The sequence below is a fragment of the Rana temporaria genome, chromosome 12, assembly GCF_905171775.1.
Source record: "Rana temporaria chromosome 12, aRanTem1.1, whole genome shotgun sequence".
NCBI lineage: Eukaryota > Metazoa > Chordata > Amphibia > Anura > Ranidae > Rana > Rana temporaria.
In genome coordinates, this window is record NC_053500.1 from 62,837,051 (window position 1) to 62,863,313 (window position 26,263).

Here is a 26,263-nt window from a genome sequence, read left to right on the forward strand (position 1 = left end):
AAGCGTGTGCCCGAGACTTCCGGGTCCTCACATGTGCAACGCGGTGACGTCAGAGCGCCGCCTCCCGACGTTTCGTCTCAACAGGGACTTGTTCACGGGGTAAGGAGACGCTCCGAGTCACCGCGTAATATGGCAAAAAAAGGGGGGAGGGGCTACCTCGAGATTAATCCAATAGCAGCTGACCAGCCTCCATCTTAACTCCTGGAAACACGCAACTAAACTTGTAGCAAGTCACCCAGGAGTAAGGGAAAAAGAACACAGAAAAAAAAAAAAAGGGGACCCTCTATACAGAGTAAAAACATCGCTGGACTGTCAGGCTTTACATATCTCAGCGCAGCATCTCTACAGAAGCCGGCGAGAATAAGGCCCCATACACACCATAGAATCTATCCGCAGATAAATCCCATCAAATGGGTTTCTGCGGATAGATCCTATGGTGTGTACACGCCAACGGATATTTATCCGCAGATAAATCTCCCCTGGGATGGATTTCCAGCAGATGGATATTTGCTGACATGCACAACAAATCCATCTGCTGGAATCCATTCCAACGGATGGATCCGCTCGTCTGTACAGACTTACCGGATCCATCCGTCTAAAGGGATTCCCCGCACGCGCCGTAATGATTTGACGCATGCGTGGAATTCCTTATATGACAGCGTCGCGCCCGTCGCCGCGTCATAATAGCGGCGACGGCGCGACACGTCATCGGCAGAGGATTTCAGCGCGGATTTCAATGCGATGGTGTGTACACGCCATCGCATAGAAATCCTCTGAAATCCTCGAGAGGATTTATCCGCGGATACGGTCCGCTGGACCGTATCTGCGGATAAATCCTCTCGTGTGTATGGGGCCTAAAGCTTAACACAAAACAGAGGAGACAGAGCAAACCTCGGTTGGATAGTAATACAGTGAAGCGAAGTGTTGATAAGTAAATCGTTATGATTTTAAAACTTATCAAGGAATAAATACATAAAAATAAATAATAAATATAAAAATAAAATTACATTTATATTTAAAACAGGCTGTAAAAAAATGCGGCTGACTGGGCTCATCTCAGGTAAACAACAATCATATACCAGCATTATGACAACTTGACATTGACAATGATCACCAAACATAAACCAAAGTACCTTATTTTTCAAAGGAAATATTGGTAATATGATATTAACAGTATATAAAAAGGCTCATAGGTCCATCTCTGCTGTAACAAAGACGGAAATACACAAAGGGATAAAAAACGAATTTACCCAAATATAAGAGGAATTAGAAAAGCGAATCAAATCATATATGACACTGATCTATCATGAATTATCCAAAAAGCAATTCAGGTCTACCTCTATGTTTAATCCAAAAGGAGTGTAACATTTCATTTTATGTATCCAGGACATCTCAGTCCTGGAAATACTTTTTACCAAATCGCTTCCCTCCAATGTGCAGTAAACTTGTCAATCCCCCAAAAAAACGTGTCTTTAGGGTTTCTGTCGTGGGCAATCAGGTAATGCTTAGAGACCGAGTGTTCTGTAAAGCCATTTCTTATATTTGCTATATGTTCGTTCAACCGCACATGGAGGGGTCGTTTCGTCCTGCCCACGTACTGGAGCCCACATGGACACATTAACATATATATGACCCCCACTGTCGAACATGTGATAAAAGGCTTGATCATATATCTCTTACGCGTGCAACTAGAACTAAATTCAACAGTTCTTCTATCCGTGTGGACGTTCAGACTACAACTCTGACATCTACCACATTTATAGAATCCCGTCAAACCTGATAAAAACATGGACGGAATCTTTGGGGGATTTAGTACATTGGGGGCCAATTTATCCTTTAAAGAAGGAAGACCCCTAAAGACCACCTGTGGTCTGTCTGGTAATAATCCATTTAGGACACTGTCGCTTTTCAGAATGTGCCAATGTTTGGACATGATATGTTTGATGTTAGCATGTTGGCACGAGAAGTCTGTAATGAAAGGGGATCTGGAATGAGTAGATTTATTACGAGGCTTGTCTTCTAGCAAGGCCCCCCTATCTAGATGGTTAACTTGATCTAAAGAGCTGACCAAATCTTCCGAATCATATCCCTTAGCTAGAAAACGTTTTGTCAGAATGTCTGCTTGTTTGACAAAAGAGGTTTGGTTTGAGCAATTTCTTTTCAACCGAAGGTATTGACTCGGTATAGAGTCAAGCCATGGGGAATGGTGGCAGCTATCTTTTGAAATATATGCATTTCTATCAGTTGATTTGAAATGTGTGGCTGTCTCAAAAACATCTCCCTCAACCGAGATGACCAGATCTAGAAAACTGATTTGTGTCTGGCTGGCCTCGTGGCTCAAAAAGATCCCACGTTCATTCACATTCAATGTGTCAATGAAATGCGACAAGTCACTCTCAGTGCCATCCCATAGGAGAAGGATGTCGTCGATGTATCTGACCCACAGCAAAATCTGGGGCCTAGACTGAACACAGACGACATCCTCCTCCCATAGGGCCATGAATAAATTAGCAAGGCTAGGAGCATATTTGGCTCCCATAGCCACGCCACGATTCTGTTGGTAAAATCTACCATCGTGCCAAAAAAAGTTATGAGTGGCCGCAAACTATAGCAGTTCCATAATAAAAGAAATTTGTATTTTATCCAAACCACTATCCTTATTCAGGTAGTAGGAAACTGCATGTAAACCCAAATCATGTGGTATAATGGTGTACACCAACCACACCCCCGGAGGGGGCTTTACCTTAGAGTATTGATCACCTCCTTAGTGTCCTTAATAAAGGACGGAACTTTCCTTACCAAGGGCTGAAGAAAGAAATCTATATACTTGCCCACCCGGGACGTGATGGAATTTTTTGCCATATTACGCGGTGACTCGGAGCGTCTCCTTACCCCGTGAACAAGTCCCTGTTGAGACGAAACGTCGGGAGGCGGCGCTCTGACGTCACCGCGTTGCACATGTGAGGACCCGGAAGTCTCGGGCACACGCTTCACCATACAGTCCGGCCGGCTGTTTTCTATGCTTTTATATATACTGATTGATGTAAGTGCGCAATCTTCCTTTTATTTGAATAAACCGTTTATACAGTAATACGCTATGAGCTGCTTTTGATTCCTTTTTACATACTTTGGAATTCCGAATCGTTTTGCTCATTGGCTTTCATTGCTGTGGCGCTGAGGGAGGGTGGATGGATGCTCATACCCATTGCTGTTGAAGGAGGAGAAAGAGGCTTTTATTCTTATTGCTGTTTTATACTGTCCTTCTGGTAAGAGTCAGTGTTACCTGTTGGTGGAGGGCTCACCGTCTGTCATCATTCACCATACTGTGGATTTGTCTAAGTCACACTTGGGATTCATCACCTCTTCCACTATTTGGGACTAATTTCATTTTATTTTATTTTTTATTTTTTATGGAATGGACTGTTCTTGCACATTTTTCCTATATAGATTTATTTTGATTAAATACGTGTATTGGAGTATTTCACATTGATCCTTCATAACAGGGATCTTGCATTTGTCACAAGTGATCTAACCCCTTTCCCTCAAGGGATTGGTTCACACTATACAGGTTTTTGATCAATAAGTGTATTGATTAATTTTTACATGGATCCTCCATAAATAGGGATCTTGTTATTTGTCACAAGTGATTTAACCGATTCGCTCATAAAGGGATTGGTTTATACTACACACTTTTTCACATTTGGTTTAATAAGCGCGACTCCTTTTTTCTCTATATGTTCATTTGATGTTATATGACATCTTTGAGACGCAGCTGGTACACATTTATTGTTAATTTGGTATGCGCAATATTTTTCTTTGTTTTGCCCCTTTACCACTAAGGACCGGATGTTTTCAGTGTGAAAGCAGCCTTATGCCGCGTACACACGACCATTTTTAATGGTCTAGAAAAAACAAAGTTTTTTTCAACCCTATTTTTGTTAAGCCTGCCTTGCCTACACACGATCGTGAAAAAAAAATGCTCGAGCAAAGCGCGGTGAAGAACAACACGTACAACGGCACTATAAAGGGGAAGTTCCATTCGGATGGCGTCACCCTTGGGGCTGCTTTTGCTGATTTTGTGTTAGTAAAAGTTTGGTGAGAGACGATTCTCGCTTTTCAGTTTTCGTGCTTTTCAGTCCGTTACAGCGTGACGAATGTGCTATCTCCATTACGATTGCTAGTTTTACCAGAACGAGCGCTCCTGTCTCATAACGTGCTTCTGAGCATGCGCATTTTTTTCACATCATTAAAGTCCACACACGACCATTTTTCACAACGTGAAAAACGACGCGAAAAAATAGAGCATGTTCTAAATTTGTAATGCCCATTTTTCACGTCATGAAAAATGCTCTGGAGCCCACACACGATCGTTTTTAATTACATAAAAAAAAAAAATTATTTTTCACATCATGAAAAACGGTCGTGTGTACGCGGCATGAGGCAGACTTCTGGGAAAATTGGTCAGCCAATCACACAAGCAGGAATTGATGTTCCTGGGGGGTGGTCAGTACACATTGTACAGAACAACTCCAGGTAGTCATATTGCATTGCATTTATAGAAAATTACAGCGGCTGCAGATTGAAAAGGAAGTATGATTTTTTTATAGCATTCAATTACAATATGACTTGTATCGCTATTGTATATATTTTTTTTACAGAGTGTCACCAGTTAGCGTCTCTGTTTACCACCACACCAGTATGATAAAGCTGTACTGCACTGGTGACAGCATTGTTTTTTTTTTTAAATTGTGAAAAAAAAAAAAAAAATCTTAATTTTTTAAAAAAAAAATACAAAAAAAATTACAACTTCAAAAAACTCATCATGCTTCTGTAGCGCTCTCTTGCTTTCAGCATGGGCGCTACGCTAAAGTTAGTGGGGAATGGGAGAGTTACTTTGCTCCCATTCGGTGTTTGACTCAATTTGGGACTTCTGTCATCCCAGAAATATCCACTGGGTCAGTCTGTGGTCCAGGGGTGCAATACCATCCCTGGCCGGCAGTTGGCGCCAGGGGGGTTCTGGCAGAGCGAGTTTTCCCCAGCAGCCAATTGGAGGAGTTTTCCCTCGGGGGGTATGCTGGGGGAGAGTATATCTGTGACGGATTTCATGTGTTGGAAAATCTTTGCGGGGTCCCCGTTCCAGGTGCGGTACCCACCTTCAGGGTATGCGCATCCATGGACCCCGCCGGCGCAGCCCACCTGGCCAAAGCTGAAAACTACATCGAGTCTCATCCGGAGGAAAAAGGGGACCCCAGTGCTTCACTGGGTTCCTGGACCTGTTGAGAAAACCCCAGTCTGGGGATCGGGTGTCTGGACCACTGACAGGTATGCTTGCTGTCATCCGGGGGCCTATATAGGAAAAGTCCACTGGGAGGATTCGATCTCTTTATTCACCTAAGTCCTTTATTGAAATTGGCCTGTGGCAGAGGCCCTAGAGCCGGGTTTGTAGGAGAGACCTGTTCCTCCCAGCTAGTTCAGAGTGACGCTTCGGCTGCCAGGCCTATCATACGGGTCTGTCCGGGGGCACTTTACCCACTTCAAGCAGAGTGGCGACGAGTTAAAGAAATTGGTACTATACAGAGCAGTACTGACTGCTCCATCCAATATTCAGGCCTGATACCGCGAGGTTCTTTTTCTTTCCTTCATCAACCTTGACCTTCCCATTTTTATGTTGATGTTGGCCGTGTTTGGCCTGGTCAATAAAGCATTGAAAACTCTTTATTGGATGTCTGGACATTCGCTCACTACCGCTGTTCTCACAACTGCACCCCTAGACACCGCCAGGGTAACTTAGCAGGCCGATCCCAAAATCAACCAGCGGCTCCTTCGGGGGTGAACACTTCTTACTAAATACCTTGGACTGTCTACTTTCCAAAAAGGGGTCATTTAAGATTACGGTATATCTGTACTGTCATGGCATTTTCAGGCCACAAGAAATGAGGCTGTCAGTACATCAGGATTGATACATTTTCAGATATACGGTACATAATATATATATATATATATATATATATATATATATATATATATATATATATATATATAAAGATTATAGATTGTGGACTCTATAACTTTCCTACAGACTAAATTATATACACTGATTTGGGTCAATTTCACCAAAGGAATATAGCAGAATACAATTTGGTCTAAATTTATGAAGAAAGATTATTTATTTGCTAACTTTTATAACAGAAACTAAGAAAAACACATTATTTTCAAAAATTCTGCCTTTCTTTTATTAAGCAAAATAAATAAAACCCAGTGGTGATTAAATGCCACTCTAAAAAAGCTCTATGTGTTTGAAAAAATATCTAAAATGTCATATGGGTATGACATGTGTTGCATGATCGCACAATTGTCATTTAAATTGTGACAGCGCTAAAAATCTGAAGATTGGCCTGGGCAGGAATGGGGAGAAAAGTGCCCGGTATTGAAGTGGTTAAATATTCTTGATGTAAGATTAGCAATTTGTTGTCACATGGGTATTGTGTAGATTGTAGGACATTAAACGTAACATGTTTCATGTAGGAATCATTTGTATTGCCCATTAAATACCAATTCTGTTTCATGATACAATGGAGAATATTGCCGCGTACACATGACCGTTTTTCGGGTTGTAAAAAATTACTTTTTTTTTTATGTCATTAAAAACGACCGTGTGTGGGCTCCAGAGCTTTTTTCACAATGTAAAAAATGGGCATTAAAAATTTCGAACATGCTCTAATTTTTCATGACGTTTTTAACGTTGTCCTTTTTAACCACTTAAGACAGCTAAAGGACCCGGCCAGGTTTTGCGATTCGGCACTGCGTCGCTTTAACAGACAATTGCGTGGTCGTGCGACGTTGTTTTCCAAACAAAATTGGTGTCCTTTTTTTCCCACAAATAGAGCTTTCTTTTGGTGGTATTTGATCACCTCTGCGGTTTTTATTTTTTGCGCTATAAACAAAAATAGAGCGACAATTTTGAAAAAAATTCAATATTTTTTACTTTTTGCTATAATAAATATCCCCCAAAAATATATAAAAAAAAAATTTCCTCAGTTTAGGCCGATACGTATTCTTCTACCTATTTTTGGTATAAAAAAAATCGCAATAAGCGTTTATCGGTTGCTTTGTGCAAAATGTATAGTGTTTACAAAATAGGGGATAGTTTTATTGCATTTTTATTAATTATTTTTTTTTTTACTACTAATGGCGGCGATCAGAGATTTTTTTTCGTGACTGCGACATTATGGCGGACACTTCGGACAATTTTGACACATTTTTGGGACCATTGTCATTTTCACAGCAAAAAATGCATTTAAAATGCATTGTTTACTGTGAAAATGACAGTTGCAGTTTGGGAGTTAACCACAGGGGGCACTGGAGGGGTTATGTATGACCTAATATGTGTTTCTAACTGTAGGGGGGTGTGGGTGTAGGTGTGACATCATCGATTGTTTATCCCTATAAAAGGGATCACACGATTGATGACGGAGCCACAGTGAAGAACGGGGAAGCTTTGTTTACACACAGCTCTCCCCGTTCTTCAGCTCCGGTGACCGATCGCGGGACTCCAGCGGCGATCAGGTCCGCGAGTCCCGCGGCCGAGGTCACAGAGCTTCGGACCAGGTCGCGGGTGCGTGCCACGGGCGCGCGCCCGCGACCCACGGCTGGGCACTATACAATCACATACAGGTACGTGCCCAGCCGTGCCATTCTGCCGACGTATATCGGCGTTAGGCGGTCCTTAAGTGGTTAAGGTTGTAAAAAATGGTCGTGTGTGGGCTTTAACGTCATGAAAAAAGCGTTCGTAATGGAGTAAGCACATTCATCACGCTGTAACAGACTGAAAAGCGCGAATCGTCTTTTACTAACACGAAATCAGCAAAAGCAGCCCAAAGGGTGGCGCCATCCGAATGGAATTTCCCATTTATATTTCCGTCGTACGTGTTGTACGTCACCGATCGTGTGTAGGCGTCACCGATCGTGTGTAGGCAAGGCCGTTTTAATGATCAAGTTGAAAAAAACGTCGTTTTTTCTAGAGTCTGAAAAACTTTTAGGTAGATTCAGTAAGAGTTAGGCCGGCTTATCAGTAGATAAGCCGACCTAACTCAGAATCTACGCCGACTTATGTTTAAGCGTATGCTCAAACAGAGATGCGCTTAAACATATCTAAGATAAGACGGCTTGCGCCGTCCTATCTTAGGTTGCAATTTTTCGGATGGCCGCTAGGTGGTGCTTCCATTGCGGTCGGCGTAGAATATGTAAATGAGTTGATACGCCGATTCACGAACGTACGCCCGGCCGCCGCAGTAGATTTACGCCGTTTCCGTAAGGCATTAGCAGGCCTAAAGTTATTCCATCTATTAGGTGGAATAACAATGTTAAAGTATGGCCGCCGTTCTTGCCGCGAGATTCAAATTTTTTACGTCATTTGCGTAAGTCGTCCGCGAATCGGGATTTACGTCATTTACGTCCACGTCGAAATCAATAGGCCTGTGTGGCGTACTTAGCCGCAGTGCACACTGGGAAATGTATGCGCAGTCTAAAAAAAACGGAAAAAACTTGAGGTCAAGCCTCATTAACATAAAACACGCCCCCTCCAACAAATTTGAATTAGGTGCCCTTACGCCCGCCCGCTTTAGGCTACGCCGCCGTATATTAGCAGGCAAGTACATTGAGAATCATGTACTTGCCTAGCTAACTTACGGCGGTGTAACCTAAACACGCTAAGCTACGCCGCTGTAACTATAGGCTTCTCTACCTGAATCTACCTATTTGTTTTTTACAACCCGAAAAATTCTCATGTGTACGCAGCATAAGAGTCTTCTAGAGGTAGTATACAAAATTTGAATTATTAAGTCTCATTCCTGGTCTCTCTGTTTCTCTTAGATTGCCATTTATCAGTGACTAAACATGTTATATTTCTTCACTTTTACCTTCTGCTTTATCAACAGTTCCAGAAACCTCAAGAGCATTATCCGCCATTCCGATTTGGAACGGTCCCAAATGGGAGCACAGAGCGTAATATCCGTGCCAACTATCCCGACATGCATAGTTATATGGTGCGCTACAATCAGCGATCAGTGGAGGATGCTCTTGCTAGCTTAAAGGCTGGGTGAGTACTACGATAGGACCCATAGCGAAAACTTTGATTGGCTGCATAAAAGTCTTGGCCAATATAATATGGAATTCTGTCATTGCATAAATATTTTAATTTTTTTTCCTGATGTTTTCTAGAACCTATGAAAATGTAAATGCTTCACATACATGTGGAATCTGAAATTATATAATGATAAAATCTGAAACATTATTAATAACCCATAAACATATTTACTAAATGACAAATTCTAAGACAACAGATATTTGGAACCATCTTTCCATCACCTGCCCAACTGTACAATTAAAACATATAGGCCCGGATTCACGTAGCACTTACGCCGACGTATCTCGAGATACGCCGCGTAAGTGTCAATGTGCGCCATCGTATCTTTGCGCCGTGCCCATAGAACTAGATACGCCTGAAAATAAGCTTCCTCCGACCGACGTAACTTTCCTACGCCGGCGTATCTTGGGCGCATATTTATGCTGGCCGCCTCATTGCAAATATGCAAATAAGGGAGATACGGCGATTGACGAACGTAGTTATGCCCAGCGCATCATATACGCGGTTTGCGTAAGGCTTTCGTCCGGCGTAAAGTTAAGCCTCATAAAGCAGGTGTAAGTCATGTTAAGGTATGGACAGTCGTCGTATTTGATGTCGTTTACGTAGTAGTACGTGAATAGGGCTGGGCGTAGGTTACGTTCACGTCGTAGGCAGTGATTCGACGTATCTTAAGGAGTATTTCCGACGTGATTCTGAGCATGCACACTGGGATGCTTCCACGGGACAGCGCATGCGCCGTTTGTTCGGCCCATCATTTGCATGGGGTCACGCATCATTTAAATGGATCACGCCCACTTCCACCTTCTTTGAATTAGGCCGGCTTACGCCGAAGAATTTACGTTACGCTGGCGCAACGTTGGGAGCAAGTGCTTTGTGAATACTGTGCTCGCCGCTCTGCGTATATTCGGTACGCTATGCCGGCATAACTATGCTCTGAGGTACGAGAATGCGGGCCATATTGTTTAATACAGGGGGTCTCCAAACTATAGCCTAGGAGCCATATGCAGCCCACTACAAGATTTTTACAGCCCGCAGCTCGGGTCAGGTGCTCACACAAGTCTTTAGATCAATGTTACCAACCTCCTGAAGTGAAATTTACTGACAAGACGCCCAAAATTTACAAACTGCACCAATTTTGTACTTGCAAAAATCATGAAATTTACTGACAGAGACAAATTTTTTGATAACACTAAGTGCAAATATCAATTTTTAACTGCTTGCCGACCAGCCGCAGGTTGGCTCGGCTGTACAAATCGCCATAAATGTACGTCAGGCTCATACACGGCTTTCTGTGGGTGCTTATGCAGATTGGCCAGTGGGGGAGCCAAATAATGGGTCCAGGGGATTCGATGCCTGCCGGCCGCCCGCGTTCATTACCCCACACAGACAGAACGGGGATCTGTCAAAGTAAACAAGGCAGATCTCTGTTCTGTCAGAAGATGATACAGAGAGCCTGTCTTTCTGCTACACAGGAAGATGGATCTGTGTGTTGTCCCAGGCAACCAATCCCCCCATACAGTTAGTAAACACACCCAGGGAACACAGTTAACTCCTTGACTGCCCCTGATGTTAACGCCTTCCCTGCCAATGTCATTAGTACAATGTCAGTGAATATTTTTAGCACTGATCAATGTAATAATGTCATGGTTCCCAAAAAAGTGTCAAAAATGTCAGGTAGGTGTCCCATCTGTCCGCAGCAATATCGCAGTTCTGCTAAAAATCACAGATCACCGACATTACTAGTAAAAGAAAGCCATAAATCTATCCACCATTTTGACGCTATAACTTTTGCGCAAACTAATCAAAAATATGTAACAGAATACAAATTGGCCTAAATTGATGAAGAAATTCAATTTTTTTTTCTATTGGGTATGTTTTACAGCAGAAAATAAAAAAAATAAAAACATTTCCAATATTGTCAGCATTTTTTTGTTTATAGCTCAAAAAATAAAAACCACAGAGGTGATCAAATACCACCAAAAGAAAGCTCTATTTGTGGGGGGGGGAAATGACATTCCCACTTACATCAGGGTCTATAGTGTTTCCCTTTACATCAGAGTCCACATTGTATTGTAAGGGGAAATCCTGCAGATTCTGATGTGAAGGGAAACACTGGGAACGCTGATGTGGGAGGGGGGGGGGGGACTCTGGTGACCACAAACCACCTTCCACAGAATGGGGGTCATTGATATATGGGTGAACCTTTTATATCAGTCCCTTTCCCCACTTGACTTATTGTATTCACTCCCCTCATATTAGTGACCCCCCCTCAGATTGGCCTGGCGGCGCTGTCACTGACCTCTTCTCAGGTACACTGTTCAGGGCTCAGTCAGAAGGTCCTCTCCAGTCTCCATCTTGGAAACTCTGGTTTCATCCTATATGCTCTTTTTTCCACAGTCCACACACGTCTGATTCCTCCCATGACTCCAGTCCCAGCGGTGACTCCTTTACAGGCTTCCCCTCAGAGACTGTACAGACATGACACAGGAGATGGTTAGAGACTATGGACATAATACAGGAATGGTCAGAGACTGTGGACATGATACAGGAGATGGTTAGAGACTACGGACATGATACAAGAGATGGTTAGAGACTACGGACATGATACAAGAGATGGTTAGAGATTGTTGACATGATACAAGAGATGGTTAGAGGCTGCGGACAAGATACAGAAGATCTTTTGAGATTGTGGATATGATACAAGAGATGGTTAGAGACTGCAGACATGATACAGGAGATGGTTAGAGATTGTAAACATGATACAAGAGATGGTTAGAGGCTGTGGAGGACAGGATACAAGAGATGATTAGAGATTATCAACATGAGAGGGGGTGATGGAGCCAGGTGGTGGAGTGGATGGAGAAGAAGGGGGGACAGGGATGTGGAGGTAAGGATGGAGCCAGGTAGACAGAAGAGAGGGTGATGCAGCCAAGTGGAGGGGAGGACTGATCCAGGTGGACAGAAGAGAGGGGCGAATGCAGCCAGGTGAGGGGATGGATAAAAGAGGAGGGGGAACAGAGCTGGAGGAGGGGCAGAGGAAGCCCGATGAACAGAAGAGAAGGGGGACAGAGTCAGATGGAGGGGTCACACACCAGTGATAAGGTCATCCCTGAGCTCTTCCATCCCACCCACCTGCCCACCCGACATATTCTAGTTATTTTCTGTAGCGCCTTCTTACTTCCAGTATAGGCGTTACACTAAAAGTTTGTAAGAATGGGAGTGTTAGTCTACTTCCATTCACAATTTATGAAAATTTGGGCTGTTGTCATTTTGGAGTTGTCCTGTGGGTCAGACTGCGCTCCAGGGGTGCGTTACCACCCCTGGGTGACAGTTGGCGCTAGAGGGACTCTGACAGACCCGCCATCTCCTCAGCAGCCAATCAGAGGTGAAGTTCCCTCGTTGGGCATGCTGGGAGGGGGTATATCTGTGGCAGCCGCCATTAGTTGTTCTGTTCTGTGCGGGGCCCAAGTTCCAGGTGCGGTATCCACCTTCAGGGTACGCGCATCTATGGGCCCCGCCACCGTGGCCTGCTTGGCCGAGGACTCGCAATGTGCGGAGCTTCACCCTAACATTGAAGGGGGCCCCAGCGACCTGCTGGGTCCCAATCTTCTGCTGAAAGGATCCTATGCTGGGAGCTGTATGGTGGGGAATTGGCTCGGTGAGAACCTAGAGAGAGAGGTTGTCCGGGAAGCCTAGATGAACCATTGAGGATCCAGTCACCACACTACATGACAGGTATGTTTAAGCTGTCAGTGGTGACACTATCTGAACTAACTGGGAGGATTTACTCAATCCGATCTTCATACCTCAAATTACTAGGCCTGTGGCAGAGGCCCTGAGTCAGGCCTGTGGCAGAGGTCTGTTTCCTCCCAGTGATCTGTAAGTAGCACTCTGGCTGCCAGGCCTGAGATAACCGCCTGTCCGGGGGCACTTTACCCACCCTGATCTGGGGTGGCGATGAATCGAATTAAGTTGCTTCCGAGAGCAGACTTGCTTTGTTTCATATCCAGGGCCTGATACTAAAGTTCTCTTCTTGCTCATCAACCTTCCTCTATTGTGTGCCATGTTGATGTTGGCTGTGTTGGGCCTTGGAATAAAGCATAGAAAAATCTATTGGATGTCTGGACACTTGCTCTTTATTCTGCACTCACAAGTATCAACCCTAGACTGAGCCACAGAAAAGGTAACTTAATACGCCGATCCCAATCTAATCAGCGGCTCCTGCGGGGGTAGCGCTACATTTCAGTAGAGGTACTGCCAGCAGTGAGTATGGCCAAGGCAAGTAGAAAACACATTTGGAGGATGTATGCCATTGTAGTGTCACCGTTTGCTCCCTATCGCAGAATGCAGCCTAAGTCACGTGGCGTCGAACTGCGCATGTGCAATGCGTTCCAACGCCAAATGCGATACCGTTCGTTCACAATTTGTGACTGAAGTGACGAGGAAGCATACACAGAGCGGGGGGGGGGGGGGGCCGGAGAGAAAGACATACAGATGTAATGAGAACCATACAAAGAGCGGGGGGGGGGCGGAAAAAAAGAGACATGCAGATATAATGAGAACAATACACGGAGCGGGGGGAGAGATAAAGAGACATGCAGATACAGTATGGTTCTTATTACATCTGTATGTCTCTTTCTCTCCTGCCCCCCTGCTCCGTGTATGGTTCTCGTTACATCTGTATGTCTCTTTCTCTCCCCCCCCCCCCCCCCCCCCGCCGCTCTGTGTATGGTTCCTCGTCACTTCCGTGACAAATTGTGATGGTTCACTGAAGGGTAGTGTCGTAAATCCCCTGGAACGCATCGCATTTGCCGTTGGAACGCATTGCGCATGCGCAGTTGGCCGCCACGTGACTTCCTCAGCATTCTGCGATAGGGAGCAGAATATGACACTGCACCATCCTGTACCCGCAGCTGGCCGTCTCCAGCCCCTTCTTCATCTTACAGGGACCCACACATGGCTCTCTTGTCTCTTCTTTGACAAATGTGCTAAGCAGGCACCATCAGGCAGAGCCGGGGTGCAGGTGAACGGTGCCGCCAATATAGTGATGCCAGTCGGGCTGGTCCTTTCATCTTCCTTCGCTGTTATATATAATCAGCATATCAGTGTCCCTCCAGACATGTTATAAGCATGGCATCCCCATCGGCAGCTTTCTGACAGGCGATGCCCCCCAAGTGCTGTTGAGCATGCACAGTTTTGAACCTAGACCCCGGCCATATTTTTAATAGACAAACGCCGTCCATAAACAGACATTTATTGACAGCCTGTAAATGGGCTAAATTTACAGATTGTTCATAAATTTACAGGCGGTTGGCAACCCTGCTTCAGATCAGCATACAGTCTTAAATTCTTCCCAATATCCACAACCTCCTCTCTGTTCTCCAGCGCAGCTTCCCCTGGCTGCTTTGTCATTGGTTGCTAGGACCACTGGTGCCAGGACCTGGATCACCCGCTGGTGGAACTGTACTTCCCAGAGTGGATGGTTGTAGTTTCTCTGTCCTACAGCAGATGTCTCCCAGCAGCCAGCAGGTCGCAGTAATCCGTTTCCACCTGATGCTGGGAGGGTATTTAGAACCTCTCCTACTAGTGCCTCTTGTTCAAGTGTTTTACTCTATTTTACTATTACTCTCCCTTTTCTTTCTCCGTTCTTTGAGAGCTGTTATCACAAATCGTGGCTGGTGTATGCACTGCTATGCTACGCTTGCATTTGTTACCGGTCCCAAAATATAGATTAAGGGAACCGATGATTGTAGACGTACTGATGTGATGTGATCATCTCGGCGGGTACTACAAAAATACACGAACAAGAGAATATATGACCATGCTTCTTTATGATGTGAAATGAGTTTCACTTTTACATAACAATACATACAGTTTTTTTATAGTTACATGTTTATAATCGCTAACATAACAACAGTACAGATTGGACTGAAATACTTTAAAACATAGCTGCAACAATGAATACCATTATATTTTAATAAACATACATTTCCCTTTTATTTCCGTGTTATAGACACTTATCTTTATCTCTATAGCACACTTTAGCTGTGTCATAATGAGAGTTACACTGCATTGCTTATAAATATAAATCCTGAAGCAATTCTCTCTTTTGACCACTAGATGGCGCACCTTGCATAAATGAACAAGCAGTGTATAACCTTTCCATGTGGCTAATAATATAATTTTAACATGTGCTTCTAATATATATAACTTTGCATAAATCAGGTTGAAATATACCCATATATAACAGTCTAGTGCTTTCAATAAACAGTTGCTCCGAACAGTACAATAGTCCTAGGGTTTTTCGCTATTTTCACTGCTCTCAACACATGCTGCTCTGAAAGTCTAATTACAGCCAAACTATTGCACAAAATCTACTAAAACTTTCTCCTGCATCTGCTCTAGATGTTTAGGAATCTTTCTAGTACAGTTTAGTAAGAATGAGAATGGTTTAAAGTACATACCTACAAAAATACACGAACAAGAGAATATATGACCATGCTTCTTTATGACTAAAATGAGTTTCACTTAGTCACATGATGCATGTGGTCTTATATAGACTCTGTTCGGGTACCCTCTCTGCCATCTACTGGTTGTTTTATAGAATAGCAGGATATCAAAAAATAACAATAAAAATAAATGAATGTAGGCTATGGGGTGCCTGTTTTGTCTTTCAAGTGATACCCCAGCCCGTCACACTCTCCCCTCCTTTAGTTAATGGCTCCTGACATTACACTTAATTGTTCTCTGAACTCTATTGAGTGATTTAAGAAACCCAAACAGGTACTTGCTGCCACCACGGAGCTATGTTAACTACCTGGTATGTCATGGGAGTAGCTAGCATTGTAGGAGTTTGTACGGTGTGAACCTGACTTGGTCTGTAGGTTGGCTGACCTAGTGTATCATATGTAAAGATCTCTTTAGACTTAGTTTGCCTGGTAGATCTTCTTACAGGAGTTGAGTCTTCTCCATCAACATCATTCTCCATTAGCACATCTTGGCTCACAGGCAAATCTTGACTTAATGGGGGTAATTCTGCAGTGTCTAGTTCCACCATGTCTGAAGCCCAAACTTGGTCGCCAACTACTGTTCCATCATTTTGTTCTTGTTCAAGATTGGGTGTGGTAGTTGTAGGATAGAACTCTGGAGCAGAAATTCTTAATGGCGGTTTCTGTACGTTCTGAGAGTTTTGTTGAGGCACAACGTGATCATGACTTTCTGTAGTCTTTGGTACATAAGAATAATACCATCTTTCATCATCGGAACCTTCCTTCTCCTGGTTCAGATCCATGCTAGTCTCTTTCCTGTTACTTGATTGTCTTTTGTTCACCGGTACTCTTGGAATGTGTCTTTCAATGGGTAGGTCATTTACTGGTAGTAACAGATTTCTGTGCAGTACTCGAATAGTCTTTTTACCACTTTCAGGCTGAATTTTGTACACAGGCCCATCTTTGATTCTTTCTACCACTTTGTGTACTGATTCTTCCCAGTATGAACGAAGTTTACCAGGACCTCCTCTTTCAGAGAGATTTCGCACTAAGACCCGATCACCCGGTTGGAGAGGTGCTCCTTTTATCTTCTTGTCATAGTACTTCTTCCCTTTGGCAGATGATTTTTGGCTATTCTCGGATGCAATCTTGTAAGCTTCTTGCATTCTGGATGCCCATTTCTGAGTAAATGTTGGTTGACTTTCCATTTCCTTTTCCAAATTTAGATTGAACATTAGGTCAATCGGCAAACGAGGAGATCTCCCATACAATAGAAAGAATGGCGAGTATCCAGTGGCTTCATGCCTGGTGCAATTGTATGCATGAACCATGTGTGGAAGATGTTCTTTCCAATCTGTCTTTTTCTCTTCCTCTAAGGTACGAAGCATCTGTAACAAAGTACGGTTCAGTCTCTCCACTGGGTTACCCTGTGGATGGTATGGGGTAGTTCTTGAATGAGAAATCCCTGCCAATCGTTGCAATGTCTGAAACAAGTTGTTTTCAAATTCTCTTCCTTGATCATGGTGGAGTTTCTCTGGATATCCAAAACGTGGTATGAAATCTTGAAAGATCTTTTCTGCTGCCGTTTTTCCAGATTTGTTCTTAGTTGGATACGCTTGTGCAAAGCGTGTGAAATGGTCTACCATTACAAGTATATACTCATATCCTCCTTTGCTTCTCTCCAAGTGGAGGTAATCAATGGATACTAGCTCCAAGGGTGAACTGGTAGTAATCCCACCCATAGGTGCTCTTTCTGGGATATTTGGACGCTTTTGTTTGATGCAGTTACACATTTTCAGCACATATTCATCAATGTCTCTTTGCATAAATGGCCAGTAAAACCGTTCACGTGCTAGGTGGATTACCTTGTCAGTGCCAATGTGACCCATGTCATCGTGAAGACTTCTTAAGACTAATGGTTTTAGCTTTTCTGGTAGAACTAGCTGTTTTCGGGTTCCAGAGTGTCGATATAGGATTCCTTCCTCCACTATGAGTTTGTTCCATTCGTGTATCAAACGTCTTGTTTTACTGGTCATACTCTCCTTTTCTTTGTGGTTTGGAGTCCAATTGTTCTCCTTAAGCCAGACCACTTCTCTAATGTTGGTATCGTCTTCTTGTAATGCTCTGATATTCTCCTGAGTCATTGGGCAGATTGTCCGTCCTTTCAGCAATTCTTCTGCCACATCACTTTCTGAGTGAAGAGTCAATGAGGCCACCCATGGTGCCTCTTCTTCGTTGACAGCTTTGCTCCCTTGCCACATAGCTGACACAACCTCGAATGGTACAAGCTCTGTGTACTCACTCAGATTCTCAGTGAGTTCCACCGGAAATCGTGACAGTGTATCCGTGTCAGCATTCTGTTTACCTGGCCTGTACTTGATATCGAAGTGGAAATCGGCCAGCTCACCAACCCAGCGATGACCCACAGCATTCAGTTTGGCGGTACTCAAGACATATGTCAATGGGTTGTTGTCTGTATAGACTGTGAATGTTGGAGCGTAATACAGGTAATCTCTGAATTTGTCACAGATTGCCCACTTCAGAGCTAAAAACTCAAGTTTACCAGAGTGGAGATGGTAATTGCGTTCCGCTGGGGTCAATGTTCTGGAGCCAAATCCAATAACACGAAGGTGTTCTCCTTGTCGTTGGTACAGTACAGCACCTAGGCCTTCATTGGAAGCATCAGTGTGTAAGACGAAGGGTAAGTCAAAATCAGGGTATGCTAGTATCGGTGGATTGGTTAGCATGTCCACCAATCTGACTACCACAGCGTGATGTTTGGGTGTCCATTGGATCGGTGTTTTAGATGGCACTTGTGTTTTATTCCCATCTCTCTTTGTCGGTTCCCCGTGCCGGTTTTTGGTGATGGATGTAGCAGATTCTTTCTCAGTGTTCTGCAAAAGTTCATACAGTGGTTTAGCAAGTCGAGAGAAATCTTGAATGAAGGACCTGTAGTAGCTCAGGAATCCTAACAAAGTTCTGACTTCTCCAACTGTTTTTGGTTCTTTCCTTTTCAACTGCAATACCGCTTCAAGATCATTTGGGTCAATTTTTATGCCTTCTTCTGACACCATTCGCCCAAGGTATCGAATCTGACGTTTAAAGAGTTCACACTTCTTCGGTCTAAGTTTGATACCATGCTCGCGCATTCGACTAAGCACTTGCCTAAGATCATCGACATGCTCCTGAAAAGTTTTGGAGTAGCAAAGTACGTCATCCAGGTATGGAGAACAACATTTGTCTCTGATGCCCTCTAGTACATTCTCCATGCATCTCTGAAAAGCTGCTGGGGCATTAGTTAATCCGAACGGAATGCGATTCCACTCCAGGAGTCCCCAGGGGGTGCTAAAAGCTGTCAGGTGTCTGGAGTCTTCATGCACAAAGCCTTGATGATACGCACTACCCTGGTCCAGGATTGAGAACCATGTAAATCCTCCTAAGCTATCCAGCAGATCTTGTATTCTAGGTAGTGGATGTCTATCTGGAATAGTCTTCCGGTTTAACTCCCTAAAGTCCACACATAGTCGTAGGCTCCTGTCCTTCTTCCGAACACAGACAACTGGTGACGAGTATGCGGAAGAAGATTTCGTTACCCAACCTTGGTCAAGAAGGTTTTGGACATATTCTTTCACTTCCTGATATAGGGGTTTCGGTATCGAATTGTAGCGTTTCTGGACAGGAGTTTCATCTTTCAGATTTATCTTCAGTTTCAGGTTTGGAATGCTTCCTATGTCTCCCTCATCTCGAGCAAAGACATCTGATTCGTCATATAACATTTGTCTCGCTATCTCTTGTTCTTCTTCTGAGAGATTATCCAAATTGACAGGTGGGTGCCACTTAACAAATTCGTTAGTGGGTAGCTGATTTTCAGCGTTCACTTGATTCAACTGGTTTACATGAAACATTCTTTTCTTCTGGTCAATTCCCTTTTCATCGTCTTTATTTGGAGAAAACGGTAGAATCTCAGCTGCTGGAGAAATGGTACCCAACAGGGGCGTAAGTAGAAATCACAGGGCCCCATAGCAAAATGTTGTATGGGGCCCCCCAGAGCCGCCCTAGTGTCAATGCAGCGTGACCTGTGCCCCATACAGCGTGACCTGTGCCCTATACAGCGTGACCTGTGCCCCATATAGCGTGACCTGTGCCCAATACAGCCTGGCCTGCCTGTGCCCAATACAGTCTGAACTGCCTGTGCCCCATATAGCGTGACCTGTGCCCAATACAGCATTGCCTGTGCCCAATACAGCCTCACCTGTGCAGAGGAAGAGGCAAGCCGGCCGGATCAGCAGAAAGCGGGATTGCCCGCTGTAATAGCTTTCATTTGAATTTCCTGACTTCACGGGGCTCATCGTCACATAGCCCCACCTCTTAGCCCAACGCCTTTGATGACGTCACATGTCCGACACTGGACCGGCGTTCTGTCGATCAAAGGTGCCGGACCAAGAGGTGGAGCTATGTGACATGAGCCCCGGGAACACTGGAAGTTCTAATGAAAGCTATTACAGCGGGCAATTCCGCTCTCTGCTGATACGGACAGCCAGGGGCGGACTGACAACTCATGGGGCCCCCGGGCAATAGGAGATTATGGGGCCCCCAGGCTTAGAGATGGCCACCATCTTTTTTTTTTTATGCAACATGAATGTGGGCAAACCCATGCGGAGAGGCAACAAGCTCCGTGACATGCTGAGTGGCTTAGAGTTGGTGACCCACTAAATTCACCAGAAGCCTCTCATGGGCAAACAATTGCAGCCTCACTGTGCCCCATTAAATGCAGCCACTGTGCCCCATCAAATGCAGCCAACTGTGCCCCATCAAATGCAGCCAACTGTGCCCCATCAAATGCAGCCAACTGTGCCCCATCAAATGCAGCCAACTGTGCCCCATCAAATGCAGCCAACTGTGCCCCATCAAATGCAGCCAACTGTGTTCCATCAAATGCAGCCAACTGTGCCCCATCAAATGCCGCCAACTGTGCCCCATCAAATGCCGCCAACTGTGCCCCATCAAATGCCGCCAACTGTGCCCCATCAAATGCCGCCAACTGTGCCCCATCAAATGCCGCCAACTGTGCCCCATCAAATGCAGCCATTGTGACCCTTAGCCCCCCACATGGGGCACAGTTGGCTGCATTTGATGGGGCACAGATGCAGCCACCATGCCATTAAATGCAGCCACTGTGACCCTCAGCACCCCCCACCCCTGTTGTCTGACCAACACTTGCCCCATCTTGGTGGCAGGTCAGGCAGTGGGTGACGGCGGTGAGATGTGGGACGGGCAGCGGCAAGCTGCTTACTCCCTGCACCTCTTCTTTTCTCCTGCTAGGCGTCCAATAGGAGCGCCTGTCCTTTCAGCCAATCACATGATGGGTATCAGACCCGCACTTCCTGATTGGCGGAGAGCCGGTTCATTGTTAGAAAAGCAAACATCAATTTGCTTTTCTAAACCCACCTGGATGGGCTCTGAGTGCTCTGCGCTCCAAGCCCACCCTAATGTGAAGCCTATTAGAGCCTAGGGCTCTAATCAGATGCTTCAAACCCCCCCCCCCCCCGCAATTTAGGCACCCAGCGTCCTAAAAGGGGATGGACACCTGAATTGGGGGTGGCCATGGATAGATTCATGCAATGCATGAATCTATACATTCTACATAGAGGGGGTGGTGCCCTTAATGGATGGACCGCATATATATATATATATAGTGAGAAGTGCCATGCTTCTGGGAGAAGGATGTGCTGAACTTCTCCAATCTCTGCTACATCTCCCTACTCATCACCTGCCCACCAATACACAGGCACAGCCTCCTCTCCTGTATTACCACATGTGAGCTGCTGGGGCACTACAAGTACCAGCATGGCAGAAGGGGCAGGAGCAGTGTGTTCTATCAGGATGATTTTTGGAAAAAAAGTGCTGGTGTGTGTGTATATATAGATATATATTTATCGATATATACACACACCAGCACTTTTTTTCCACAAATCATCCTGATAGAACACACTGCTCCTGCCCCTTCTGCCATGCTGGTACTTGTAGTGCCCCAGCAGCTCACATGTGGTAATACAGGAGAGGAGGCTGTGCCTGTGTATTGGTGGGCAGGTGATGAGTAGGGAGATGTAGCAAAGATTGGAGAAGTTCAGCACATCCTTCTCCCAGAAGCATGGCACTTCTCACACACAGAAAAACGATCTAACAGCAAGTGGAGCCCTGCTGCTACACAGCCTCCCCCCTCCCCCTCCTCACCAGGATAGGTAAGCACTGATAATACAATTCTTCCAGCTCAGCCAGCTTACCTTTTTCAGGCAGCAATCCACCCCACACTGCAGGCTGTCCCCTCCTCCCTCTCATCTCTCCAGCAGTCGGCATCTCCTGCTCGTATGTCAAAAAAGCCGCGCTGGAGAAGGGGGAGTGTACACTGTGCTCCCATTGGCTGAGAAGGCAGTGAAGAGGCGGGGCAGCTACAATCTCGAGATTTGTACATCAAAATGATGTCGGTAGTGGCCAATTCAGTGATAGATGTCATAAAAACACTGATACCAACAAACTGTCCCTGCTTTTACCAAGGCTGGCAAACCTGATGGGGCCCCCTAGTGGCCATGGGGCCCTCAGCTCGCCTCTTCCTCTCCTCTCTCTTCCCTTCACCGGGCCCCCCTGATCCTCACTCGGCTGCGGGCCCCATAGCGCCCGCATGGGCTGCTATGGCAGTAGTTCCGCCACTGGTACCCAATACTGTTCTGGGCGGAAGGTAGATATCATGTTCAGCACGGTTTAGTATGGGTATCTTCACTAGTTTAGAGAAACCGTTTGGTACATCTACCACTGAAGGAAACAGTTCAAGTCCTTCTTCAACTGGATATTCTGGAAGTGGTTCAAATGGCATGATTCCTCCTTTTGGCCATGCTCTAATTCTGCATTTGACTTCACCAAGCTCGCCTCCTTTGATCTGGAGTCCTTTCTTCCCCACTTTGACCACACGACTATCGGATATTTCTCCTGGGTCAGTTGCTTGACTGACAGCATTGACAATGTTATTTGCTACACTTTGTCTTACTTTCATGGCTTCACTTAGCAAGATAGTCAGGTTTTGGGTGCTGTTTGATCGGTCACGGTTTTCTCTAATCAATTCTTCGATAACATTAAATCCAAGAAGTGGATTGTCGTTACAGCAGTCGCTCACCAGTATTGGCACATGGATGGCTGAGTTTCCATGTCCACTACTTTCGAATTCCAGGAGGACTTCAATCCATCCAATGAATGGAATGATGGAACCATTTGCAGCTGTAATGGATAAGTTGTCGTCACAAAGTAAATCTTGTATGTGTCTAATAGAGACACCGGGTAGAAACTTTTCTAACCATGCCTTCCCGACAATGCTGACCTGAGCTCCTGTGTCCATCAACATGTCAACCGGAACACCATTCATCCGACAAGACAATAGGCATTTTCCTCCAATTAATTGTGCTACGCGTTGTTTGGAGCATCCATTCTCTTTTGGGGGTGTTCTAGTTGACTGGTGGGTGAATACCCTATTTATCTTAGCATGGGACAGATTATTTGAGGTGGTCACTGGTTGTCCCTTTCCCAGTGACCGTCTGTCGTTTCCCGACTGCCTTCTTTTCTTCAAGCAATCAACTGCTCTGTGTCCTGTCCAACCACAGTAGAAACAATGGTAGCAGTTCTGACTCTCTCGGTTGATGCAATCATCACACCTGGGCTTGCAGTGAGCTGTATCTGGAACTTGAACATTGGTTAGTGGCTTAGTCATTCGGTTTTCCACAACAGGAGTTTGCTTCATCATCTTCTCCAGGTTCTTCGTGAGAGCCGAAACCTGTGTTGTTAGTTCCATTAGTGCAGTGTGATTTGCTCTAGCATCTCCCTCAACTCTCTTTTGCCATGTTTCTTTTTCACTATTCCCTGGTGTCTGTGACAAATGAACAGTAAGATGTTTATGTTTAGGTGCACTGTTTAAGCGTCTCTGCCTTTCTGTTTCTTCATCAACTGATCTGGTGACCTGCTCTATGACAAAGTCGTCAGTTACTGTCAAATCAGACACGTAAGGCTTGATATCTCGTCTGACATTAGAATTTTTCTCGTTTAGTCCCTGATACAGTGTATGAAGGAATACGCCTTGCACTAGTTTTTTGTCATAGTTAAACTCTAGCCTATCATGTTGTGATGTAGACAGAATTTTTTGTTTTAACCCTGCTAGCCTGTAAACAAATTGTTGTGCTGTCTCTTTTTCTTGCTGTGTAGCATTACTAAGTTCCTGAAATAACTCAGTACCACTTCGTTCTCTCATATGTGACCTCAAAAACTTTTTCAATTCAACAACAGTAAGATTCTCTTTGTCAGTCAACATATCTTTAAAATGACCAGGTTTGATTATCCTCAACACTGTGCGTATAATTTCAGATTCAGGGAATTTTTCACTTAGACCCTCGTCAATCTGACGGCACACCCTACTGTAACTCATGTCCGAACCATGATCTGAAATTACACCACCATGCATTTTGAATTCCCTACGTGGCAATAAAGCAACAACATCAGTTAATCTCACCACCTCCGATCCCTGTTCAGTCCTTGCAGTCCCACTACTCATTTCTTTAGCAGTGGTTGCAATGTTCACAGTTGGTGTACTTTCCTTATTGAGTTTTAGTTCATCGATCTTGTCTTGGATGATGAGCAGGCAAGACATGCCTTGATCTTCTAACTTCGCCAGCTGATCACTTCTCATGTAGTCTTCAATAAATTCAACGAATTCCATTTCGTTTGCACCAGTCACTGATGGAACGTCCACGTCTCTTTCATCATCCAGCGTAATAGCGAGGCTATACAGCTGTTCTTTACTCAGCAGATGAATTTGTTTCCGGATATCCCACATCAGCGCACGACAAGGGGACGCCATCTCTGTTGCACTCTGACGGCAGACGACACTCGCGACTCTCCTTGTAGCTCTGCAGTTGACTCACACTCGTCTCGCGTTTCCCTCTCACTGGTAACACAACGAATCCCGGACGAGCCCCCAAAATGTTACCGGTCCCAAAATATAGATTAAGGGAACCGATGATTGTAGACGTACTGATGTGATGTGATCATCTCGGCGGGTACTACAAAAATACACGAACAAGAGAATATATGACCATGCTTCTTTATGATGTGAAATGAGTTTCACTTTTACATAACAATACATACAGTTTTTTTATAGTTACATGTTTATAATCGCTAACATAACAACAGTACAGATTGGACTGAAATACTTTAAAACATAGCTGCAACAATGAATACCATTATATTTTAATAAACATACATTTCCCTTTTATTTCCGTGTTATAGACACTTATCTTTATCTCTATAGCACACTTTAGCTGTGTCATAATGAGAGTTACACTGCATTGCTTATAAATATAAATCCTGAAGCAATTCTCTCTTTTGACCACTAGATGGCGCACCTTGCATAAATGAACAAGCAGTGTATAACCTTTCCATGTGGCTAATAATATAATTTTAACATGTGCTTCTAATATATATAACTTTGCATAAATCAGGTTGAAATATACCCATATATAACAGTCTAGTGCTTTCAATAAACAGTTGCTCCGAACAGTACAATAGTCCTAGGGTTTTTCGCTATTTTCACTGCTCTCAACACATGCTGCTCTGAAAGTCTAATTACAGCCAAACTATTGCACAAAATCTACTAAAACTTTCTCCTGCATCTGCTCTAGATGTTTAGGAATCTTTCTAGTACAGTTTAGTAAGAATGAGAATGGTTTAAAGTACATACCTACAAAAATACACGAACAAGAGAATATATGACCATGCTTCTTTATGACTAAAATGAGTTTCACTTAGTCACATGATGCATGTGGTCTTATATAGACTCTGTTCGGGTACCCTCTCTGCCATCTACTGGTTGTTTTATAGAATAGCAGGATATCAAAAAATAACAATAAAAATAAATGAATGTAGGCTATGGGGTGCCTGTTTTGTCTTTCAAGTGATACCCCAGCCCGTCACACATTGGCTGCAGTGTTACTGGAAACAAACAATGAGAACAAGGAAGGTATCTATTCTACATACCTGTTCATGTCAGTAGTTGCAGTGTCAAGAGCCATAACCAATTTCTCACCTGCACTCTTAAAGTATGTTCTATAGAGAATCAGATCAATAACTGCTTGAAACAGACAACCCCTGCATAGTTTAGCTAAGACTATCCCTAAATATAATGTTATTCCAGACAGCAAACTATGGAATGTACAATGAATCTAAAGGGCCTTCCTGGCCTGTACATTTCTGCAGTGTACCTGAGCTCATGCGGGGGAATTTTGCTTCTGGCGGTTGGTGATGTGTCTCTGCCGAGATTACATGATTGCAACCTAGAACCATCATTTTTGACTCCTCACGTACCAGACATTGAATAAAAGGGTATGTGCAGCAGATTCTTTCCTTATTGTTCTCACCCCTTAGACACAGACTGAATGTAAACAAAGCAGTTCTGGCCCGAGACTGTTATGAGAACTCTCAGCAAAGTCGGTTGAGCTACAGTTTTTCAGCCCCCAATTGCCCACCTTAACCCAATATGATGGCTGGAAGGGGTGGTAGTGGTACACATGGCTCACAATAATTGTACCACAGGTAC

General features: G+C 44.3%; 1 protein-coding gene across 2 annotated transcripts in view; it reads left to right on the forward strand.

The window, feature by feature from the left end:
- GRIN2C (glutamate ionotropic receptor NMDA type subunit 2C) overlaps positions 1–26,263 on the forward strand; it is a 288,017-nt gene that overhangs the window by 185,236 nt on the left and 76,518 nt on the right. For both annotated transcript variants that reach the window (XM_040331716.1, XM_040331715.1), the window contains exon 10: positions 8,937–9,097. In XM_040331716.1, coding sequence (XP_040187650.1) covers positions 8,937–9,097 — 161 coding nt within the window. The remainder of the gene's footprint in view (positions 1–8,936; positions 9,098–26,263) is intronic.